The 23,600-nt window shown below is 42.5% G+C and overlaps 3 protein-coding genes across 7 annotated transcripts in view; all 3 read left to right on the top strand.

The window, feature by feature from the left end:
* Positions 1-2,562, top strand: part of camsap2a (calmodulin regulated spectrin-associated protein family, member 2a) — a 61,352-nt gene extending 58,790 nt beyond the window's left edge. For all 4 annotated transcript variants that reach the window (XM_049588118.1, XM_049588117.1, XM_049588116.1 and 1 more), the window contains one exon: positions 156-2,562. In XM_049588118.1, the coding sequence (XP_049444075.1) occupies positions 156-461 (306 nt within the window). In that variant the 3' untranslated portion in view covers positions 462-2,562. The remainder of the gene's footprint in view (positions 1-155) is intronic.
* A 2,820-nt stretch (positions 2,563-5,382) lies between these two features.
* On the top strand, positions 5,383-19,338 carry LOC125895906 (WD repeat-containing protein 47-like). Of its 2 annotated transcripts, none has more exons than XM_049588120.1 (16): positions 5,383-5,625; positions 6,910-7,101; positions 7,308-7,391; positions 7,851-7,935; positions 9,551-9,859; positions 9,979-10,421; positions 12,957-13,053; positions 13,972-14,144; positions 14,240-14,485; positions 14,612-14,687; positions 14,786-14,943; positions 15,288-15,457; positions 15,733-15,903; positions 16,019-16,150; positions 16,387-16,605; positions 16,697-19,338. In XM_049588120.1, the coding sequence occupies exons 2-16, from the start codon at positions 6,944-6,946 to the stop codon at positions 16,837-16,839; spliced, it is 2,664 nt and encodes an 887-aa protein (XP_049444077.1). In that variant the 5' UTR covers positions 5,383-5,625; positions 6,910-6,943; the 3' UTR covers positions 16,840-19,338. The 2 variants fall into 2 exon arrangements, with proteins under 2 accessions (XP_049444077.1, XP_049444076.1); XM_049588119.1 differs by having other exon boundaries at positions 5,383-5,673.
* A 497-nt stretch (positions 19,339-19,835) lies between these two features.
* On the top strand, positions 19,836-22,657 carry lim2.2 (lens intrinsic membrane protein 2.2). Its single transcript, XM_049588130.1, has 5 exons — positions 19,836-19,923; positions 20,806-21,028; positions 21,326-21,466; positions 21,626-21,760; positions 22,486-22,657. The coding sequence occupies exons 2-5, from the start codon at positions 20,851-20,853 to the stop codon at positions 22,554-22,556; spliced, it is 525 nt and encodes a 174-aa protein (XP_049444087.1). The 5' UTR covers positions 19,836-19,923; positions 20,806-20,850; the 3' UTR covers positions 22,557-22,657.
* The last annotated feature ends 943 nt before the right edge of the window (positions 22,658-23,600 follow it).

Here is a 23,600-nt window from a genome sequence, read left to right as displayed (position 1 = left end):
TGCTGATCACGCACACCACATGCTTTCAACATTGTGGATTAAAATCTGACGCAGGACCTTTGTCTCTCTTCCTATTTTTGAGTTAAATATCACCAAAACTTTTGCCCTCCTTTAGCACATGTGATCTTCAAACTTCAGTCTTCTCCATTTAACAGGAAATGGAGAAATCCGGCGCCAACAACTTCTTGGTTTTGTTCCGAGACGCTGGCTGCCAGTTCCGCTCCCTCTACACCTACTGCCCCGAGACGGAGGAGATCATCAAGCTGACGGGCATCGGCCCCAAGAGCATCACGCGCAAGATGATCGACGGCCTCTACAAGTACAACTCAGACAAGAAGCAGTTCAGCCAGATACCAGCCAAGACCATGTCGGCCAACGTGGACGCAGTGACGATCCACAGCCATCTGTGGCAAACCAAGAAGCCAGCCACCCCTAAAAAAGTAGTGCCTGCCCAGTCCTAATGGAACTTGATACCCCCAATCCCTCCTCCCATCCCCCCCTCAAACAGAACATACTAACTTCAATTTGCACTTCACTGTACATATCCATGAAGATTCAAGCACCTGCAATGCCAGTTAGATGAATGCATATATGTCTTTTTTTATGTTTGTTCGTTTTTGTCCCCCTCATTGCATTCCCGTCCGTGTTTCTCCTCCCAACTCTGGACTGGACATGACAGGACTCAAAGATTATGAACTGGAATGTATGCTACTGTTGAAGAATGATGTAAATGCTTATCACCCCGTGTTTTTAAGAGATTGTCACGTTTGAGTCGAATCATGAAGGCATGTGTGTGAGCGTTATTTTGTTTCCTATGTGCCAAACGTCAAAAAAAAGACAGTATGAATGCTAGGACATTTTACTGAAGCACTGAATGTTTTTAATTCATGTACAGATTGATTTCTGTTTGCATTATCCTGTTGAGGCGTGGCCTTATGCGCGTTTTGTTTCAGTGTGTGAGTGCAATGAGGTGATTGTAAAAAAAAGAACAAAAAAACAAAAGCGTATACAGAGGCTTTTTTTGTATTTGGAAGAACACTTTTTTCTTCATCTCTGTGGGTACAACAGTTTGTATATTAAGGTACGTAAAACTTACAAAGGGCCAAAAAAAAATGAATTGCATACAGCTAGCGTTAGCCACACAGGATGTGTGTGATCAGCTCAACAAAGCAAAGCGGTTTCAGCTTTTTCAGAACCCCTTTTTTTCGAGAAAGTGATTTTAAAGAATGCAGGACGTTACTGTAGATCACTGGTTCTCAGCCTGTGGGTCGGGACACCTGCAGACGACTTGAGCTATAATGCGTGACGTGTAAAAATATATTTCTAATATACAAGTATGCTGTCATGTTTGTAACTGTTGTGTTTAGTTCCTTTCTCTCATGATATACAGAAGTAGCTTCAACCTCAAGACGAACTCCAAGAAGAAAAATTGACTGTAAGTGAAAATAAAAGATCACCTCGCTGCTGGTTTACAGCAGATTTGTGAACAAATTGAACAGCTCAGTGTTATTTTATTCTTATTTTTAATGCTGCCTTTGAACCATGTAGGATTTTTCCAGTATAAAATAATACTGTGATTACACTCTCACCCGCTGGTATCAGGAATATGACAAGGACATGGCACCTAGGAGCTATTTCTCTTTATATAAATATCAGGAATTAAAATTAAATAAATCGTTGTGTTCTTCAGATTCACACTGAGCTTACTCATCTTCAAAAAAGTCCGCACTTATTCTACTCTAAGGCACTTTTGGTAAAAGCATCCACCAAACACCAAATCTAGTAAACAGTGTGTATACAAAGTTTAGATCGCTGATTAGTTAAAAATAAAATGCTCTGTTATTTAAAAGAGAAAAAAGGCCAGTCATACATCACAGCAAGAATCGCCTGATATATTAAAATGGCCACTGTTATTATGGTTGTGTCAGTTTCAACACATCTGTTGCTCTTACATAACACAAATGTGTGTTGACCCAAGAGTGTGTATAAGCAGTATATTTGCCAGTTGCCTATAGATGCAACATGTCCAATTTGTTTCTATTATTAGGAGAGTGACCTTCACACAATAATGCAAGGCAGAATAGGGCAGATCCTTGTTGCTGCATACGGGTAGAGACTCGCCACAGAGTTTCATTGGTGTCAGTATCACGTTCCTTTCACCGCCGAATGTCAAATCGACACCATTTGTAGGTTCCAACGAAAACAGATCTGCGAACACGGTGCTTTGTTTTAAACTGGGGGGGGGGATATTTATGACCAAAAGAGAGCATGTACATGTCTTTGAAAATGTAATCTAGTATGACGGAGTGTTCCTCTGTTGTTTATTGGAAGGATTACTTGTCCTAAGAAGCTCTGTCCACCTGCTTATGGCTGTTTAAGGCCAAGGTAAATGGTTATTTAAACTGTAATGATATTGTACAGTGTGTTCATGTGAGCTCATACCTATTCACTATGATGACTTTGTTTTGTTTCGTCAGACGCTGTGCTGTCATTCAACATATTGCTGAACATGTAGTTTCTTTTTTTTTCTCCTTTTTTTGGCATTCAATAAAACTACGCATGGCCTCAGCATTAACGTGGTGTTTACTCTAAAAAGTAAATGTCTTTTTTTAAAGGAGGAAGGGATCCATCAGTCAACACAGGCAAGCTGAAAGAAAACTCAGGAAGACTGATATTATAGTATGGTATAAAGATCCATGATATTCATGGACGGGGTCTTGAGGTGCAGCCAGGGGAAGGAAGGGGTCCAGTTTGAGACCCCAGAATTGCATCTCTGCTTTTGCAGATGATGTGGTTCTGTTGGCTTCAGCACACTGTGACCTCCAGCATGCACTGGGGTTGTTTGCAGCAGAGTGTGAAGCGGTAAGGATCAGAGTCAGCACCTCCAAATCTGAGGCCATGGTTCTCTGGCCTGCATCTCTTCCTGTGGATTGCCCCCTCCGGGTTGGGAGAGAGTTACTGCCTCAAGCGAGGGATTCAAGTATCTTGGGATCTTGTTTACGAGTGAGGGTAGAATGGAGCGTGAGATGGATCAGTGGTTTGGTGCGGTTACGCCAGACCATGATGGTGAAGAGGGAGCTGAGCCAGAAGGTGAAGCTTTCAATTTACTGGTCCATCTACGTCCCAACCCTCACCTATGGTCATGAGCTCTGGGTAGTGACTAAAACAATGAGATCGTGGATACAAGCGGCCGAAATGAGTTTCCTTCGTGGGGTGGCTGGGCTCAGCCTTAGAGATAGGGTGAGGAGTTTGGAAATCCGGAGGGAACTCGGAGTAGAGCTGCTGCTCCTTCGTGTTGAAAGGGGTCAGTTAAGGTGGTTCGGGCATCTGATCAGGATGCCTCCCATTGAAGGTGTTCTGGGCAAATCCCACTGGTAGGACACCCCAGGGCAGACCCAGAACATGCTGGAGGGATTACATATCTCATCTGGCCTGAGAACACTTTAGGGTATCCAAGGAGGAGCTTACCTTGTTCCTTGCCCTTAGTGTATTGCGATGTCTGTGTTCTCTCAACAGACTTAGAGACATCTTCCAGGACGTCACTGTAGAAGTGCTGCCAGTTGCTCAAATATCTGATCAGTCTTAGATTTAAGTGCATCAGCGGTGATATGAATCTGTCTCACTCGGTCATTGAGCAGCAGGTTCTGAGTCTCTGAGGGATCGTTGCAGCCCTGTGCCTTTACACGGTAGAACCCAAACATAAGCTTTTTGGAATGATTCCGAAATTAAATATCAGGTGGTTTCTGTAATCAGCCAGCTTCCTAGATGTTCTTTCGAATTCTTGTAGCAGCTGAAGAGCATTCTTCTCACACTGTTTAGCAACATGTTGGTGAAGATTATTCTCAGTCATCCGGGTCATGGTAGTCTTAAGTGCTATATCGTAAGCAACTGGACTTGCTTGAGCTTCTTGAAGACATTTTACCTCTCATCCAAGAGACTTCTTCAGTTCAGTGCACTTTAGATTACCCACTCATACCTCTCCTTCAAACACCACGGGTGAAGCAGCCTGTCACTGAAGGAGCTGCCCAGTGCTGTCAAAGTGTCCTGCATGGGGTGGGACATGTTGTCCATAAGGGATGATAGCATGGCTATCATTCTCCTTTCTTCCACCACCTCCACCGTGTCAAGGGAGCATCCCAGGACAGAGCTGGCCTTCTTTATTCGTCTGTTGAGTCCTGTCAGCTGCCGAGATGCTGCTGCCCCAGCACACCACTCCATAAAAGATGGCTGATGCTACCACAGAGTAATAGCGGATCGTCAGGAGTGCCTCTTGTACACCAAAGCACCTCAGTCTCCTTAGCAGATAGAGTCTGGTCTGTCCTCTCTTGTAGAGTGCATAGTGTTGTGTGTCCAGCCCAGTTCATTGTTCAGATAAACACCCAGGTACTTGCAAATACTTCCTGTTGACATTCTGTCTTTAGTTTACAACTGTTGGGTGATTTATATGTAATTTGTAGCTATTAATCCAGAGTTTTTGGGGCGACTTTGACAGACCAGAATACTAACTTTCACTTGCGAACCCATATGTAAAAGCAAAGCTGAATGTCTGAGGAGAAAACAGACCACACAGGTTATTTGTAGTGTTTTTATCAGTGATTTTATTAATACAATTTAACCTAAATTATAATGATAATCAAGTTTCAAGTTTCTTTCATTTATATAGCAGCCTACAGGTTTGCACCAGGGTGCTTCACAAAGACAGACATATGTATACACAGCATAGAGACATGTAAGTGCATAGTGCAGGATTAAAACAGAAACAAGTTTAGATACAATTCCTTTTTTTTTTTTTTGCAAAGTTTCGTTTTTATTAACAGGTGCTCAAACTACAGTGCAGGAGCAGTTCCAAAAATGTGTCAGGTTTCCATTTGTGCATTAGAAAATATTATTTTAAAAAGAAAAGAAAATGTAAATAGTAAAACATACTTATCCAAAAATGTAAAAATAAATAAAATTAATAATAATAATCTGGTATATTAATAATGATAACAGTGAGAAAAAGAAGAAGAAGAAGAAGAAGAAGAAGAGGAAGAAGAAGAAGAAAAGAGGTAAAAAAAATCACAAACACACACACACACACACAAAGAAAAAAATATTTAAAGTATACTATTCCTTAAATATATACAGAGGGGATGTACTCTAAATGTTAGGACATTTTAGCGCACAAACATATATTATTATTATTATTTTTATTTTTTTTTAAATCAGGTTTAATACATTAAAAAGCCAGAGAATAAAAGTGGGTCTTAGGGCTCATCTTAAAAGCAAGACTCAGTCTGTATAGTATAGTATAGTATAGTATAGTATAGTATGGGATATTATAATTATTATAATCACATTTTTTTTTAAATAAAATTTTTGAGTGCTTGTGCTGAAGGTGTGACCGCAGGGCGTCATCACTACACTTGATTGGTGCTTTGCGGCTGCGTCCGCATGGCAACCGCGAGCTGTGTACAAGACGGAGGAGCAGAGAGACCTTTCTAGAGACGCTGGCTGGGATTTTATCATCCAGACACTAATTTCCCTGCGCTCACATTCGTACATACCCTGCTTTCTGTTACATTTGGACACCGCAGACGGACTGGAGCTGCTTTAATGCGGCGTGTCGTTGGCGCAGACTGACAGGTGAGGACTTGGCACGGATTCACGGCGGCGTGTTAGCCTGGAACACCGGTGAGTAGCCATGCGCGGTGTCCTGCACATTAAGAGGGAAAATGAAAGACATTGTGAGAGTGTGTTGTTGTGCATGCTGTTCTGCTGGACTGGCCGTGTGTGTGCGCAATGTGCTGTCAAGAGAGAGGTGTCTGCGCGCGGATAAAAGTGCTGAGGCGGTCAGGTTTGGGCCGCAGACTCGCTGTCACATCCAGCACCAGAGCTGGATGTTGTTGCTGTGTGCTGGGAGGAACAGGGCGGTGTCACCGGCTGCTCTGCCTCCAGACACCCGGAGGCATCACTGCTCTTAGTGCACTTATACAGAGCGGGTGGATCATGTATAATGAAGACCCCTTTATGTCTTTGTATAGCTGCAGACGTGATGTGGCTGTGATTAACCATTTACAGCCCGACCCTAAACAACTGCATCCTGAGATATTTCCTACCATGATCACTGGAGAAATCCACACTATAGTGCATTAAGGTGATTTTTAAAAATGTTTAATGTAGACTAAACACTCCAAACCCTCATAAGAATAGTATGGATGTTACACCACCATGTGAGACCACACACTCCAGATATGCCATGCCACTGGAGCCGACCACAAAACAGAGAGGAGCACACTGAACTCACTTTAAAGTAGATATTTAGAGGCAGCCTTAATTCTTGGTGGCATAGATTCAACAAGGTGCTGGCAGAGATTTTGGTCCATATTGACATGATAGCATGACACAGTTGCTGCAGATTTGTCGTCTGCACATCCCAAAGGTGCTCTATTGGATTGAGATCTGGTGACTTTCATGTTGTTTACACCAAATTCTGACCCTACCATCTGAATGTAGCAGCAGAAATCCAGACTCATTTGCAGCCTCAGTTTCCTGTTGTTAGCTGACAGGAGTGGCACCTGGTGTGGTCTTCTGCTGCTGTAGCCCATCTGCTTCAAGGTTCAACGTGTTGTTGGTTCAGAGATGGTCTTCTGCAGACCTTGGTTGTAACGAATGGTTATCTGAGTTACTGCTGCCTTTCTATCATCTTGAACCAGTCTGCCCATTCTCCTCTGACCTCTGGCATCAACAAGGCATTTTCACCCAGAGAACTGCTGCTCACTGGATATTTTCTCTTTTTTTTGGACCATCCTCTGTAAACCCTAGAGATGGTTGTGTGTGAAAATCCCAGTAGTAAGTCCCATACACATAAGTCTTTTTCTTTTTTGATGCAACCATGTCCGTCTCGTCTTCCCTCTCTCTGTATCCCAGCCGACCTGCAAGCTGCCACCACAGATCTGTAACCATGACAGCAGAGGAGACAATCAGCATCAAGGAGGCGGAGGTGATCAAGGTGATGCTGGACTTCCTGAACTCCAGGAAGCTGCACATCAGCATGCTGGCCTTAGAGAAGGAGAGCGGCGTCATTAATGGACTCTACTCTGACGACATGCTCTTCCTCAGGTATGATATGGCAGGTAGGAGACGGCCATAGTGTCCTAAGAGGGAAGATTTTGGTTTTACAGGCTTTTGTAGCAGAGCTGTTTGTAAGAATTCAGACGCAAATTACCACCTTGTTTTTTCTTATGTTCCATTATTGGCTGCACCGCTGTGATGGGAACAAGGTTTTTAGAGGCTTTTTTAAATTGTTGATTTGCTGCTTTCAACAGGCAACTCATTCTGGATGGCCAGTGGGAGGAGGTGTTGCAGTTCATTCAACCTCTAGAAGGAATGGACAAGTTTGACAAGAAAAGGTGAGCGACATAATATGGGGTGTTATTGTACCGTCTAAAAACATCAACCAGAGAAGTTTTATTAATCATTGAGGCATTATGAGAACATAAGGCCTGACTGAACGTTATATTTTTGTCACATGTCTACAGCTAGACACTGTCTCAATTCAAATATTGTCTAGTCTAATATTAAGCACAGTATTGAGGTTTCCTTTCACTGGTGACTGGGTCGGACTCGCCAGTTAAGCAGGAGACTGGAACGAAATTAGGTCAAGTCTCAGTGCTGTGGTGGCATGATCAAGTCATATCACTGTCGGCCCCTGTTTCCCACCAAATACTCAACACATATACAGAACGTTCAAAACTCAGTTGTCCCTCCTAATTAAATTAGTCTAGGTTATTACAGTAACTCACTTGAGAGTTAATCAATTCTTAATATCTTTACAGTATATGTCCTAATACTGAGATTTGTCCTCCCAGGTTCCGCTACATCATCCTGAAGCAGAAGTTCCTGGAGGCTCTGTGTGTAAATAACGCCATGTCTGCTGCTGAAGACCCTCAGAATGTACGTAAATATACAATGAGGAAAATGGTATATGAGTACTGGCAATGTGAAACCAGTCTGAGTTGAAGCCTGGAGGCCGTCAGAGTGGGCTCACCACTAGAAGGCCACTCGCTGGGAAACCAAATACACTCAAAATTCCCTCGAGTATAGCAACCTAATGGAGCTGCTCAGCAGTTGGTAGAGGAAGCTTGTGATTAATGCCTAGCATACACTACTATTAGACTTTGGAAAGACTTTCTGTGACACTCTGTCACGTAAAAAGACAATGTGAGTTTTTAGTCACACACTTTGACATTTAGCAAAGACTGGGGAACTCGCAGGGTCACTATTTGCACGACTACAACTAGATTCCTTTTGAGATTATTTCCCATCCTGCTCCTGGTGGATCTATTTCGCCAAACTGCCTTTAAGAAATAAGACATATTAACAGTTCCATACATGTCTGCAAAAACACATAGCTCTAGAATCATGAGATGAAAGGCCTCATATGTCAACAGCATTCTTGTCAATTTGGCATCAGTGTAATCCATTAGGGTTGCAACGGCATGAGATTTTTATGGTACTGTAACTGTCTCAGAAAATATTGTGGTTTCACAGTATCATAGTATTACAGAATTATCATTGCTATGACCTTTAAAGGAATTAAAACAGAAGGGTTATTTTTGGTTAAACCAAATGTTTTATTACTATATTTGACACTTGAAACCAATATTTAACATTTTACTTAGAGAGTCATGAACACCCTTCCAGAACGATTTCCATTTGGGGCCGTCCCAGAATATGTGATAATGGTTTGCCAATCGTGAACCACACTGCCTCCAGCATGGCATATTGGCATCTCTATATTTCTCTTGGATCGGTGTCTTAAAGTACCTGATTATGTTTTTCCAGCAGTGTTCTCTCCAGTCTATAGAGTTAGTTGAGGACCATTGAAATTGCCAAATATCCCCCCAGGCCTCTTCTGACAGTCTAATCCTCGCCTCTCGTTCCCACTTCTCTTTAATATAATTAGTGTTGTCGTTCTTAGCCTCAGATAGAGCAGTGTATGATCTTGAAATAGATTTTTTAGGGGTAGACAATGTGGCTGATAGTAATATTGCGTAAAATTTGGATTCAACTGTTGAAAAAACCTTGAGAATTATGATTTCTAACTAACATAAGAGCTGCTTGGTGGTCATATACACGCTGAACCAGGACTTGTTCATGTCCTGGAGTCCCCTCCATGTTTACTGTCTTTCCGGTTTGCTGCTTCCTGTTTGGTGCTGGAGAGAGCACAGATATTGGTTGTTGACAGTGTTCATGTCATTGAACTTAAACATCTTTGGTTTTGTTGGAATGTCAAGACGAGAAAAAGACCAACTTTGAAAGCTTGGACTGAGTACTTTGACCACCTTACACCAAACGATGGAGATCACAGTAGGGTGCACTAACTGAGATGAAACTCACGGTTTTATCACAGCATAACTTGGGATGGTGATGTGTGTGAATATGACATTTCTTCTAAAACTTACACACATACCAGTGTGGTCCTACAAAAACAGGAAGAGCACTCACTTACTCACTTACTTACTTACTCATACTCACTTCTCCTCTTTACATTTTCTGTCCACTCCAGCTGGAGCTCACCATGCAGGCAGCAGTCAAGTGCCTCCACAGTCTGGAGGAGTTCTGTCCATCCAAGGACGACTACAGCAAGCTGTGTCTCCTCCTCACCCTGCCGCGCCTCACCCACCACGCCGAGTTCAAAGACTGGAACCCGAGCACGGCGCGTGTCCATTGCTTTGAGGAGGCCTGCGCCATGGTGGCTGAGTTCATCCCTGCGGACAGAAAGCTGAGCGAGGCAGGCTTCAGGGCGAGTGGAAACCGCCTCTTCCAGCTGCTCATCAAAGGGATCCTTTACGAATGCTGTGTCGAGTTCTGTCAGGTACTATGATCCCCTAAGAATGAAAAGGTTTGGTATTCAAAATTATCAGGACTTACGGAAGAACTCTGCAAAGTCAGTTATGGGTGATGGTCAAACTCCCCTCTGTTTCTCTTTTCCAGAGTAAAGCAACTGGCGAGGAGATCACAGAGGGCGAGGTGTTGCTCGGTGTGGATTTGCTCTGCGGGAACGGCTGTGACGAACTGGACTTGTCGCTGCTCTCCTGGCTGCAGAACGTCTCTCCGGGTGCCTTCTCTTGTGCCTTCGAGCAAAAAACCCTCAACATCCACGTGGACCGCCTGGTGAAGCCCAGCAAGGCCGGTCACGCCGACCTCCTCACTCCTTTAATCAACCGCCTGTCCCCGTGCTGCCCCACCTCGCCCTTCCGCCAGAGGCCTCATTCAGCGGACACCTACATGTCCAGGTCCCTCAATCCGGCTTTGGATGGCCTGTCCCACGGTCTGGCGGCCCAGGACAAGAGAGGCATGGAGGCGAACATGAAGTCTGCCCTCAGTCGGAGCCTGGTGGAGAATAATGTGCACCAGCAGGATGATTCACCTGAAAAGTAAGAGTCTGAAGCACACATGGGACGAATGAGTTTTGGTGTTCCTTGGAGTACCAGATGTCTGCAGCACTGTACAGCACATGTCAAAGCATAGTTATTATAGTCATGAATATAATATTATCTTTCCCGGAGCTTTCCTACAAAGCTCTCTCCCTTAGCATGTGTGTGTATTAAACCTAGTGGTAGGTCTTGTTGTATGACACAATCTGTAGCTCCATTAATCCCACTATCCCTGCTTTAACAGAGACAAACTGCCTCGTCTGTCATCTCCTCCAGTGCTGCACAAAGCTTATCAGACTGCAGCAGAGTGTTGATGGATGCAATTTAATCTTGAGCCTTCACCCTAATGACTCATAATTGAAAATCACAGTGCTGAAGCTGTCGCTAAATTAAGGCTGTAAATATGGTGGAAGATGATTTTCCTCATGGAAACTCAGAGCTGAGCAGGTTTTTACTGCTCAAATGTGGTTTAAGTGGGGTCTCTGTGGCTCGTTTGGTCATTACTGCAGCCTTCTGGGTACATGTCTGGCTCAGGATCTTAGTCATGCTGTTGCTTTCTCTTTCTTGCCGGTCAGTTTTTGTCACAGTGGACTGGCCGCAGAGAGCAAAAATTGCCTTGTAGGAAAAAGATACATCAATCACCCAGCACAAACTGTGGCCATTGTAACTGGTATTTGTGTGGTGAAAATGCTTAGAAAGTAAGGCATCAGATCATGACAGGTGAGCTGACGACAGGTTTGCATCACAAGGTTACAGCAAATAAGATGTTACACCATTGAGTGATAGGTGGAGACAGGCTTTAATGGAATCAAATGAAAGCTACTAGAAACGGATCAGTTCGCCAGACTGTCTGATGTTGCCATGTTCTCTGGCTCCACCTGCTGGACACAGTTAATTACCACAACTCAAGAGTTTCTCATCCCTGCAGGAATTTATCTGTAAATATGGTATGCAACTTTATACAAGATAACAATGAAACAAGTATGAAAAACAACAAAATTAATCTTTCAGTTAAAGCAAAGGTAAATATGGTTTTCATGTCTCACTCACTGTGGGGCTGCACTGAATGACATTTTTAAAATTCAAAGCTTCCACTGAGGTTTTTTTTTAATGAAGCTTTGAATGTCTGTCATCATGTTTTATGATGTCATCACCCTAAAAAGCAGTACAGAAATCATCAAACAGCATCCTTAATTTGAATAAAGTGATTCGTCAGATTAATCTTAATCTTTTTTTTTTTTTTTTTTTAGTAAATGAACTTTCTTCAGTGCATAAATGTAATTTATGGTGGCGTTAGATTGCTGCTCGACCATCCCGTTAATACAGGTGTGTGCCTCAGTATTTCAGCAGCAAGTGGGAAAGAAAACAGATTTTTGACCACAGTGAAAATGTTTTTTGAAAGATAATAACCAACAAATATGGACTGAGGCAGAAGCTTTGTTAAAAAAAAAAACAACAACAAAAAAAAAACACGATTACGTCTATCTTTTTTCGATAAAGTTTGACTAAAGTTTGATTCTATAGTTATTGTAAATGTTTGGATCACACGAGTTGGGATCAATCCTACGTAGCCACCACTGGAATCTAATTCTAGAAATGGAGTAATACTAATAATGTTAGTGTAGCTAAGTCTTTATCTGCAACAGCGCAGAAATACAGGGTTTAAACAGAAAGAGTAGACATGCAAATAAAAGCTTGTAGCATTCAAATGTTGATTTAGAATTCAAATGTCAACATTATGAGTGAAGCTTCGAAACTTTGAACTATTTGATACAGCTCTACTTTATTGGAATGTGGCATTTAACCTTGTTACTGTTGTTGGCTAGCTTTGTAAAAATATGAGTAGCCCACATTAGTGCTATTTCTTTCCTTTTGCTAGATACAGTGTAGTCCTTAAGTATAATATCCTCCTGAGACCTGAACTTTTGTTTGGTTTGCATTTTTAATTTCTCCCCTAGCTATCTGGGATCAGTAGGATCTGATAAGTATAAAAAAACTAAATATTCTCAACGATAAGTCCCAATGTCATCAAACCAGTTGATGATAAATTTCCAATTTCCTTAAATAAGTACTTCCTAATTAACAGCGTCTTAGCTCATTACTGTTGCTAAAGTTGGTAAAATGTGTTGCCACATCAAACTACAAATTTTATTAATCATAAGTAAACAAGTTTCGATCGTAATGTGATCAGGCTTTGAACCGTGTCCACTTTTATGTCGAGATCAGCTGCAGACTGACTTGGCAGAGATGGCAGGTTTTTCCATGGATAAGTGTACTGTGCTCTTACTACCACTAGATGGCACATAAAAGTGTCCACAAACAAAGACAACAGGTCTAAGTTAAGCAAAATAAAGTATTAAGGTGCAGGAAACCAAAAATGTGAAGTCCTCATATGAGGACACATGGTCTCAGGAGGTTATGCATGAACTGTTTAGTTTTCAGCTTGTATTGTTTTGTTTTACTTCCTGCTTCACCTCAAATCAGTTCAAATTTTTACAAAGTGGTTGGAATTAACGTGTATTTTCCTGGCAATAGGAAGCACCCTCAAGGGCTGGATGGACCCAACACCACACGCACGCCTCTGACTCCTGGAAAAGATGGTGGCCCCCCCTCCAACACAGAAACAAATGAGGTAATTAGAACTGCAGACTGTGTGTGGACTTGTATGTGGTATAGACCTTAGATCAATGATAAGCACAAAGACATTTCAAGAATAGAGGAGTGGCGCGTCTCACCTTTGGCTGCTCCAGCTAAATTGGTTTCATGACTTGTGTGAGGACTGTAAAAAGAAATAGCCCTGGTCGTCTGTCTGGTCACTTGAGTCAGAGTTAGATTTTCAGTCTGTCTACCCTCTGCCGTCATTACTCCACATTTAAGAGATTTAGAATAGATTCCCCATGAACCCTCCTGAACCACCGTGTCTCCACACCTCCACTGCCTCATAAATCCTTCCCCAATTCTCTCCCACACCTGTCCAAGGGGCACTAGCACCCTCCATCCCCGTGTCCCAGTGAAGAGGGTGGAGGTCATGGACGCTGGAGGCAGATAATCTGGTTTGATGTGCGGTCACACCCAAGATAGCCTGCTGCTTCCATCATCGCTCATCTTTATGCATCCCAGGTCCCATCCAGAGGAGCAAAGTAGAGATTGGATTGTTTTGTGTGTGTGTGTGTGTGTGTGTGTGTGTATGAAAAGTGGTGAGAGAAGTGAAGGGGAATATACTGTAGACCCGCTGGATATGATGAGGTCCTTGAAAACTTTTTATGGGATAAATGATGGAGGATGAGGCCTTGGGAGTTGAAGAGTTGTCAGTAGTGGCTCTTGGGAGAGAGTTTGTCTATTATAATCTGGTGTGTGTGCTCTTGCATGTGTGGTTGTGTGTGTGTGGAGTTGTTAAGGCAGAGACTACTGAAAGGCGATGATAAATATTGGGTCACTGTTCAGGTAAAACAAATCCTGTCAAAAAATGTGTCAGAGTTTCTACATGTTCTGCAAAAACAGGTTTACAATGTGTTTCTATTTTGATAGTTGTGTGCATGTGTTTGTCTAGCGTGCTGATTCCTCAGAGCACATCCAGGAGTACTACAGGCAGCGTCTCCGCGTGCAGCAGCATCTGGAGCAGAAGCAGCAGCAGAGACAGCTTTACCAGCAGATGCTGCTGGAGGGAGGGGTGAAGCCACTGGACGGAGCCCAAAACAACCTCACAGAGACCTTCCTCAGCAGGTGAGGAAGCCACATGAAAAGATTCAGTGACTTAATGAATAAAATTCAAACTCAGTGCCGCCTCATTGAGACAAAGACGTCTTGTTTTTGTCTAGGTCCATTCAGAAGTTGGAGGAGATGAACGTGGGCATTGACCACAGAGGAGACGAGGTGATGACACAGTGGAACGGACTGCCGGGGAACACCAGCACTTCCAGTCCCAGAAGCGCCAACACCCGACACACCCCAGACACTGGGTCACTGAGGGATAAGCCAGGTGGAGGGGTCAGCAGCACACCATTAAGGACTGGGAGCCAGGGCTTGCCTTACCTTAACGAGTCCCCGGTTCCTGTCAGTCAGAGGTAAGAGCCTCCTTTACTTTTCCAAAATGCTAATCTTTGTATTATGAAATAATATCAGTGTACATAATAAATTAAACTGATATAGAATTAATTGAGCTGGATATGTGTGTACATTTTTATCATCAGTGCTGAGAGGATCAGAGCGTCTTGCCCCACAGTCCAAGATGATTCTGGCTGCTCTACGACACGTAATTCACATGAGGTACAGCAAACCATTCAGTGGTTATTTTTATAACCACCTAAATCTTTGACTTTCACGTAGATCGTAGTTCCAAAGATTATTTTTCTGATCCTGTACAGCCGGGGAAGTCCAAATCACAGTTTGTTAAAGTGAACCAGCTGGAGGACACGCAGGCGGTGCGTGCAGTGGCCTTCCATCCCTCTGGAGCGCTGTACGCTGTCGGCTCCAACTCAAAAACCCTGAGGGTCTGTGCCTACCCAGAAACACTGACTACCAGGTAGGAGCCATTTCCAGGTAGCAACACATCCAAACTATGAGATATTCTTACAAGATTTTAGATTATTCATGTATTCATTTATTAGCATGTTACAGCAGAATTCCACATGAAGACACACATGATGAGGACTGTACCAGCATTTAATGAGCAGAAGCAAACAGACAAGTTTTTGACAAAAAGACAAAGAAACCTTAAGGGGAAAAAAATCAGCTTCTTCACACAAAAAAAAAAATCCAAAATTGTGAAATCCAGTTTGCATTTTTTCCCACAGATGTATGACATTTTAGAATTCACACCTTCCCACATATTCATCTGTCTGTCTTGTATATTCTTGTCCCATTCAGTGGTTCTGGTGCAGTGAAGCAGCCGGCAGTGCGCTTCAGGAGGAACAAACACCACAAGGGCTCAATCTACTGTGTCGCCTGGAGCCACTGCGGACAACTGTTGGCTACTGGCTCCAATGATAAATTCGTCAAAGTCCTGCCTTTCAATGCAGACAGCTGCAATGCCACAGGTACTACTCTATGTGTTAAAATGTCTATATGATGAGTAATGTCCATTTTCCCAGCCAGCTGGCTCGAACAGTACAGGCCTGTTTGTGCCTACCGTGACCTATCTCAAAAGGTCAAGTAGCCTCTGTTGTGGTCACAGTCATTTGGTAAAACTTAACTGCCCTTTGAAAAATGCACAACAAGTACAGTTGAAGAATAATTAAGAAAAAGTGATTCATTTTTTTTGGATATTGAGGAATGTCACTGTTTCCATCCCCAATGTACACCTCTGTTTCAGGCCCCGACCTGGAGTTCAGCATGCATGATGGCACCATCAGGGACCTGGCCTTCATGGAGGGCCCTGAGAGTGGAGGATCCATTTTGATCAGTGCCGGAGCCGGAGACTGTAACATCTACACAACAGACTGTCAGAGAGGGCAGGGTCTTCACGCCCTGAGTGGACACACTGGTACGTTAGCCACAGCTCTTGTCAAAGAAACAGTCTAAATTGATCCTTAATGAGAAAAAAAATATATTGAAGACATAAAAAACGGTATCTAAGATGTCACTTTTTGTTTCAACAGGTCACATTCTGACTCTGTACACGTGGGGAGGGTGGATGATCGCCTCAGGCTCTCAGGACAAGACAGTGCGGTTCTGGGACTTGCGGGTGCCAAGCTGTGTGAGGGTGGTGGGCACAACTCTGCATGGCACAGGTGAGTTGCATCATGACTCTCATTAGGGTGGATCATTTATGTGGCAGCAAATGACTTTCAGGTTGGTGTGGCATCACACTTAACCCACAAAAATGCACTAATGCTTCATGAAGATTTCTGGACACAGCGGAACTGCCAGTAACTGAACAGATTTTAAATTAGACACTTCACATTGATCGATTTATTGTTTCATAAAATAAAAAAGTACTTACTTATTACCACTCTGTCTCATGTAGGAAGTGCAGTTGCCTCTGTGGCAGTGGATCCCAGCGGCCGCCTGCTGGCCACAGGTCAGGAGGACAGCACCTGCATGTTGTATGACATCAAAGGAGGCCGCATAGTCCAGACATACCGCCCCCATGGCAGCGACATCCGCTCAGTGCGCTTCTCACCTGGAGCCCATCATCTCCTCACCGGCTCGTACGACAACAAAATCATCATCAGCGACCTTCAAGGTAGAAACGCCTGCGCTGGGAGAGAACGGAACAAAATACATTGTGTGTAGTATGTGTAACAAAATTACGTCTTTCTTTTCTCTGACCCTAGGTGACCTAACAAAGCCCCTCCCTCAGACAGTGGCAGGGGAGCACTGGGACAAGGTGATCCAGTGCAGGTGGCACCCCCATGACCGAACCTTCCTCTCCTCCTCCGCAGATCGAACTGTCGTCCTCTGGGCACCGGGCCCCTGAGCTGCTCACTGGAGGAACACTGGGTAACTACGGCAGCAGCAGGAAGCACAAGAACATGAGCATAGGAACCCTGACTGCTTCAGTGTGTCTGAGTGTGTGTGTGGGTGTGTGTGTTTGTGCGCATACATACTGTGAGCATCACGCTGTTTATAAGCCGCTCCGTTAGAGTTAACTGTGTATGTGCTGTGTGTGCATATGTGTGTGTGTGTGTGTCTAACTTGTGACAGATGTTTTTGAGGTGGAAAATCTAGTCACTTTGAAAATACTCATTGTATATGTCTTTGTAAGTGTGTGTCAGTGTGTGTGTGTGCAAGCAAATGCAACATTCTGACAATGTGTGTGTAATTAAAAGTAAAGCAAAATAAAGGGAAACTAATCAGAACATTTTGCTGCTTTAAAAAGAGGAAAGATGGAAATTAGCGTTAATATTTCTATCCAGAATTCATGTGAGGCTCTGCCTGTTTATGGTGTGTGTGTGTGTGTGTGTTCGCTTAACACCTTTTAGCTTTTGTAAATAAGGCAGAAAGATTAACCTTTTCGGATTTACTTAAAGATTTATTTGGCAAATACGTAGTTAGGATATAGAGATGACTAATGCCTGTATTGAAGGGTTGAGTAAGTTCACTGCAAGCACACCTTCAAGTTAGTTTTTTTCTCACGATGCCAAACTACATTTAAATCAGCTGTAGTCAGAACTTGTCCGAAACATGAAGGTCACTTTCAAAGGTAAATAGAGTTTGGTGCAACATAAAGAAGTTGCTGTCTCTATAGTTTCTATAGGAAGCAGTGAGCCACATTTGGTTATGCATATCATAATGTGCCTTTTTGTAACATTTGTAGAGATTTTTTGGACGTGTGGATTGATTGAGAGACTTATTTATTTAGTTATTTGCAGCATTATTTTGATATTTTGTCATATGCCCTGGCATCTGTACATTTTTGTACTGTCACTGTAATGCGAAAAATGATCATCCACTGGCATTTTTGCGCACTTGTATTCCCAAAGTGTTTTTCCCTACATCTGTTACTATTAAAAAAGAGAGAGTAACTGGCGTTGTACCACAGAAGCCCTGAGAGGCAAAGAGGAGAAATAATCAATTCATTTTCCATGGTGGGAATGTGGAAGGCGGGGTACACGCTGGACAGGTCACCAGACTATCACAGGGCTGACACATAGAGACAGACAACCATTCATACTCACATTCACACCTATGGACAATTTAGAGTCACCAATTAACCTGCATGTCTTTGGACTGTGGGAGGAAGCTGGAGTAGAAGCTGCACAGAAGGGCTCCCTCATCCTGGGTTCGACCCAGGAACCCTCTTGCTGTGAGGCAGCAATGCTAACCACTGCATACCATGCCAATTTCTAAGTTTGTTTATGACTTAAAAAAGGTGCGGGAAAAGGTTTTCCAGGATAAAAAAAGTTCCTTTTTTTTGTATGTGAAACTGGTTTAAAAAAAAAAAAAAAAAGTGTTTGCAGTTGTGTTCAAGTTGTATTCTGTTCATTATTGGAGTACTCATTTTGGCCACAAGAGGCTGGAGTGCACCACAACCCTGTGTACTAAACAGGACTAAAAGCATTCACATTTTCTGTCAGGTGGGTGCACTTTAAACACAAGGTGTATATATTGTGTGTTAGCAAGTTACGTATCATAACTGTTATGTCTGTTACCCGGAAGAAAACATTAATGCTTCTAGTTCTATTAAGAACATGGGGTAGTGGTGCCCTGCTGCCTCCTGTGTATGTTTTTTCCACCTGTTTTCACAGATTAAGAAGCTTCCAAAAAATCCATTCAGCATTCTCTGTAACCGCTTATCCTGTCAGGGGTCGCAGGGATCTGGAGTCCGTTCCAGCTAACATTGGGCGAGAGGCAGGGTACACCCCAGACAGGTCACCAGACTATCACAGGGCTGACACATAGAGACAGACAACCATTCACACTCACACTCACACCTACGGACAATTTAAAGTCACCAATTAACCTGCATGTCTTTGGACTGTGGGAGGAAGCCGGAGTACCCTAAGAAAAATTACGAAATAATGATCCTGGCAAATTCTTTTTTTTTTTTTTTAGAAATTAGGTGTTCAGCTGTTGCCACCAAAACATAGACCTTTAAATGCAGAGACAAAATGGTAGCAGGATAAAGATGAGGCACTTTAAAGACAGGAATGCTGCAGGACTGCACGATGTGAAATGACAAATCTAGTCACATCTTCAACTTAAACAAAGACGACTCTAATTTTATCTTTGCTTTCACTAAGTAGCTATGCAGACACCTGATGGATGTGACAGAGACGAGGGTATTAATGCATCATATTTTACATTACGTAGTGGCTTACAGTGGCTGTGTGGTTTTAGACAATGTTTGTGCACATTGTGTAACGATGAAACTGCCACGGGGTCAACGGTGTTCAAACTGTTAAAGTAATCAAATAGTGGCTGTGTAATGTTCTTGCTTTTGAATAAAAATGAATAAAAGGTATTTTTATGTTACTCTTTGGAGCTGTACGTTAACTGATGGAATAAAGACTGAAAGTTTCATCACACTGCTTGTTACTGTGTGTGTGTGTTGCTTTGCCAAATAGAGCGTACAAATTAAAATGAAAAATTGAAATGTGCCTTTGATGCCCCTGCTCTGTGTAATTGCCTGTGTTGCTGCTAATGCATGTAAGGACTGCTAATGTCCTGCAGAGTCCCATCACTGGCATGGCTAAACTGTAGGGGTTGGAACATGCTTATAGCAGGAAAAAAAATCTGATGCATTTACCTTAGGTGTCTGGTATGGTCAGATACTTTGCAGAAGACACGTAGACAGAAATTGAAAACGGGAGGAACAAGATGAAGTCACACAGGCCACGAAGAGACGAAGTGCAAGAGGTTAAAGAGAGAGAGGGGTAATGGGAGGGATGGAGGTAACTGCAGAGAGGAGCGCGAGTGGGGATTTACCATCACTCACATGCTGCGCTCGATCATTCCCTCTTTTGTGGGATGGACAATGAGGGCCAGGGGTGCAGCGCTTAAAAAGGATACGAACACTGTCACAACCAGCAACCCTGGAGAGACACCGGCTGACCCAGAGGTATCAGACTAAAACTTGGACTTACACACAACCTGTTTTTACTGCACTTCCAGGAAGATGCTGCGTTCTTTGAGGACTTAAAAGGCAAAGCAGTGACTGAGAACCTGTATGTGGAGGACAAGTGGGACTACAAGGGCAGAAGAGATGAAGTTTGGAGACCTCTAGATTGCAGCTAACAAACTAGGCCTGCTGGGACCCTGATCTTTGTTCATGTTGCTTGCTAAAAATTAATACTGTCAGACACATTTGGGATTCAGTGTATACCATAGATCTTTTTTTGGATGTAATTTTGTAATTTGGACATGCAAGAGCTGCACAGAGGAGAAATCAGTGTATGAAATCATTGGTTTGCTGGCTGTGTGACAGAGAGCCACACTGCTGACAGTTCAGTTGCTCAGTACTAGAAGATTAGTTTGTGGTGCACAAAGGGGAATTAGCGGTGAACAATGGCTCCGAACTGCCTGATAGGCAAGCTTATTGTCGTATGGCGGTTTGGGTCAAGTGCTTTGCTGGCTGTGGTACTGACGAATGACTCGCTCTCTTGTCTCATGTGCCGGCATGTATGTTTGAAATGATCACCTTAAAAGAGTAAGAATTGGTTTCATGTAGGACATTTAGTTTTAGAGTGTGATCAGTCTTTTCCGTCTGCTCTACAAATGTACCTAAACCTGGGTCACATAGTAAAAGAGAGGCAACAGTTATTGCAGTTGTTAGGACTTCCAACTAAGGAAGGATGTGAGAGACAGTAACTTGACCTTTGTTATCTTCAATGGACGAAGATAATGATGCATAATGGATCATTTCTGGCAATTAAAGCGTATCACTGAGTACATGGTCTACATGTTGCACCCTTATCCATACTGTCCTCTCTTCCCCGAACAGTTGCTGAATGTTTAGGAGGACAGCTCTACCCCTGGCTTCTCCACCATGCTGTATACTTTAGCAGGAGGGGGCACGCTCTGCGGTGTGGCTGCCCTTGTGCTTCTCATCGTTTCTACAGCGACAGATTTCTGGATGCAGTATCGATACTCGGGTAGCTCGGCTAATCAGGGGCTTTGGAGGTTCTGCATCAACCACAAATGCCATGCCCACACCATAACTGTAGGTGAGTACTTGAGGGATTTGGGCAAAACAAAGGCACTAAAAGTCTCTGATCCTAGAGAGCTTCACTATGAATTAGGCTGTCTAAAAGTGTGCCTAAATTGAGCAGGTTGAAGGAAGACACCATAATAAATATATCAAGAAAACTTTTTAAATGCTGCATTGTGCTACAGAGGAGCTTTGCATTGTGAGTGATGTAACATACAGGTGTCAGCATGCAAACTAATATATGAGTATTTGTGTCAAATCCAAGTGTAAGTATCTGTTGATGTGTATGTGGTCTTGACCTTTTTGTGTCCAGCCTTCTGGGACGCCACGCGGGCCTTTATGTTGCTGGCGGTGCTGAGCTGCTTCGCCGGTGTGGTGCTCGGCCTGAGCGCCTTCACTAACGGCACCAAGAACAGGAGGGTCCGTACAGGCGGCATTGCCCTGGTCCTGTCAGGTAACACGCACATTTAGCAAGCTTGTCTGGGACTTTTTGCAATGGGTTTACAGCAAAGGTTAGTCTAAGTGCACAAAATGTTAACAGGCTATTTATGTGTGAGTTTCTTACATGCATCTGGTGTGCTCTCTTAAATGTCCTTTCTCTTTTTATTCACAGGTTTTCTTGCTCTGCTGGCTTTGGCAATTTACACTGGAGTGACTGTTACTTTCTTTGGCAAACGCTTCCTGGACTGGCGCTTTTCCTGGTCATACATCATCGGCTGGGTGGCCATCATTTTGGCTTTTGCAGCAGGTAGTTACTATATTTCATTAGTTGTGTATTTTGATTATTTATTTTGTAAAAAAAAAAAAGAAAAAAACATCCTGAATAAGACTATCTACAGGTTATTTAACCATAAAACTTAAGATTAAACATCTCTTTTTCAAAAATGTCCTGGCCATGACAGGCAGCAACATAAGCTACAAACAGACAACATAGAACAAAAACAGAGAATAAAAAAATATGAGGCTCTAAAACAAGCAATATAAAACATAAAATGAGATAACTACAAAGAAAAGCCGAAAAGCATGTTAATATATACAGGAAGTGAACCATAAATATGCATTCATTTCATTGGTTATTAAATAAAAAACAATTATTTTTGCACCTTTAGATCTCCACACTCTGAAGCGAGTAAACACACACACTAAGTGGCTGTGGTACATACTGTATTGTGAATCTGGGATCTAACACTTTAATACTGTGTGGTAAAACTACTTTATATTAGATGATAACATAGCAGCCCATAGGCATAAACGAATTAAACCAGTAGGTTTTCAGAAAAGCAAAACTGCTTTCTTCTTATCATCGGCTAAATCAAGAATTTAGCACCTTTACATGTTGGATTTGAAAGTTTCAGTCTTTGGTGACAATGACTAACAATGTTCCACAACTTCCACCCTGACATGTCATTTAAAATGAATCTTTATCAGTTTAATGTGTTACCTAATTGTCTGGTTAACTGTGGTTTCTCTCAGGTGTGTTCCAGCTCTGTGCTTACCAGCGGACCACTGCAGAACCCCCTCCTTCAAATAACCCGGACAGCTGAACAAGATGAAGACGCCGATTAGCTCCAGGACTGTTGCAATGGATGTCACCGCTGCTTCTGAGTGGCTGTCTAGAATGGAATAAATAGAAATCATAGATGTCTGTGTGGTTTTACTGCAACTCTGATTCACTGACAACAACCTTTTTTATATACATATGTAGAAGTTGACCAAACATTTAGAAAAAAATCGGACCATTTTTGTGAGCGAAATTGGCAGGACATCTTATTTGACACCATACATGAGCAGAGCAAACGTTCAAACATCTTATCATACCCTTATCAATTTTTATGTTTAAACATGCTTTATTGTATAGGTGTGTAGAGCACATTTCATAATAATACTACACTTATTTTCACCAAATGAAATCAAAGATAAATTCTTATTTATTTTACTAAATCAAGCAAAGGCCTCCTGTAACACTGCTTAGGTGGTGTGTGCCACTGATTAGAATGAAAACATCTGTTCTCAATGTAATGTAGTTTTGTACAGCAATGTGTATGTGTTAGAGATTTGCCACTAGATGGCGGTCTTATGCCACATGTAGGAGGCACAGAACACCACTGCTGTAAGATAAGGCCTGCTGTGTCCCAAAGTGAGTTCACATTACTGGCATTCTCTGAGTGATCTGGCTCCTACAAAGAGCGTAATGCATCCCCTTTTCTGTATCAACAAGATTATTATCTCAGAATTATGAGAAAAGTTTTCATAGAAAAAAAAAAATCAGCCCAAAAAGCAAATAAATAAATAAATAAAATCCTTGATTATCTCATTCATTCACTCTGTAAAAATAATCCACTGGTCCAACTAAAAAAAATTAATCTAACTATTTGCGTCTTTTTAAGTAGTTCCAACTCCGGCATTAATGAGTCAGTCCCATGAGTCTTTCATAATGTGACAAACTCAAGTTAGTTTAGTACAACCAACATGATTTGCTTTGACCTTGAAAAGCAGAATTAAGTTGAACCAAGTTAATAATTATACAAAAGTTGTGTTGATATTTTGTGATCACACTATACTTATTTTAATTCCATCTACTCAAAAAT

The sequence above is a fragment of the Epinephelus fuscoguttatus genome, linkage group LG10 (genome assembly GCF_011397635.1).
Source record: "Epinephelus fuscoguttatus linkage group LG10, E.fuscoguttatus.final_Chr_v1".
NCBI lineage: Eukaryota > Metazoa > Chordata > Actinopteri > Perciformes > Serranidae > Epinephelus > Epinephelus fuscoguttatus.
Note: the sequence above shows the minus strand (reverse complement) of the source record. Positions and strands in the feature narration are given on the sequence as shown.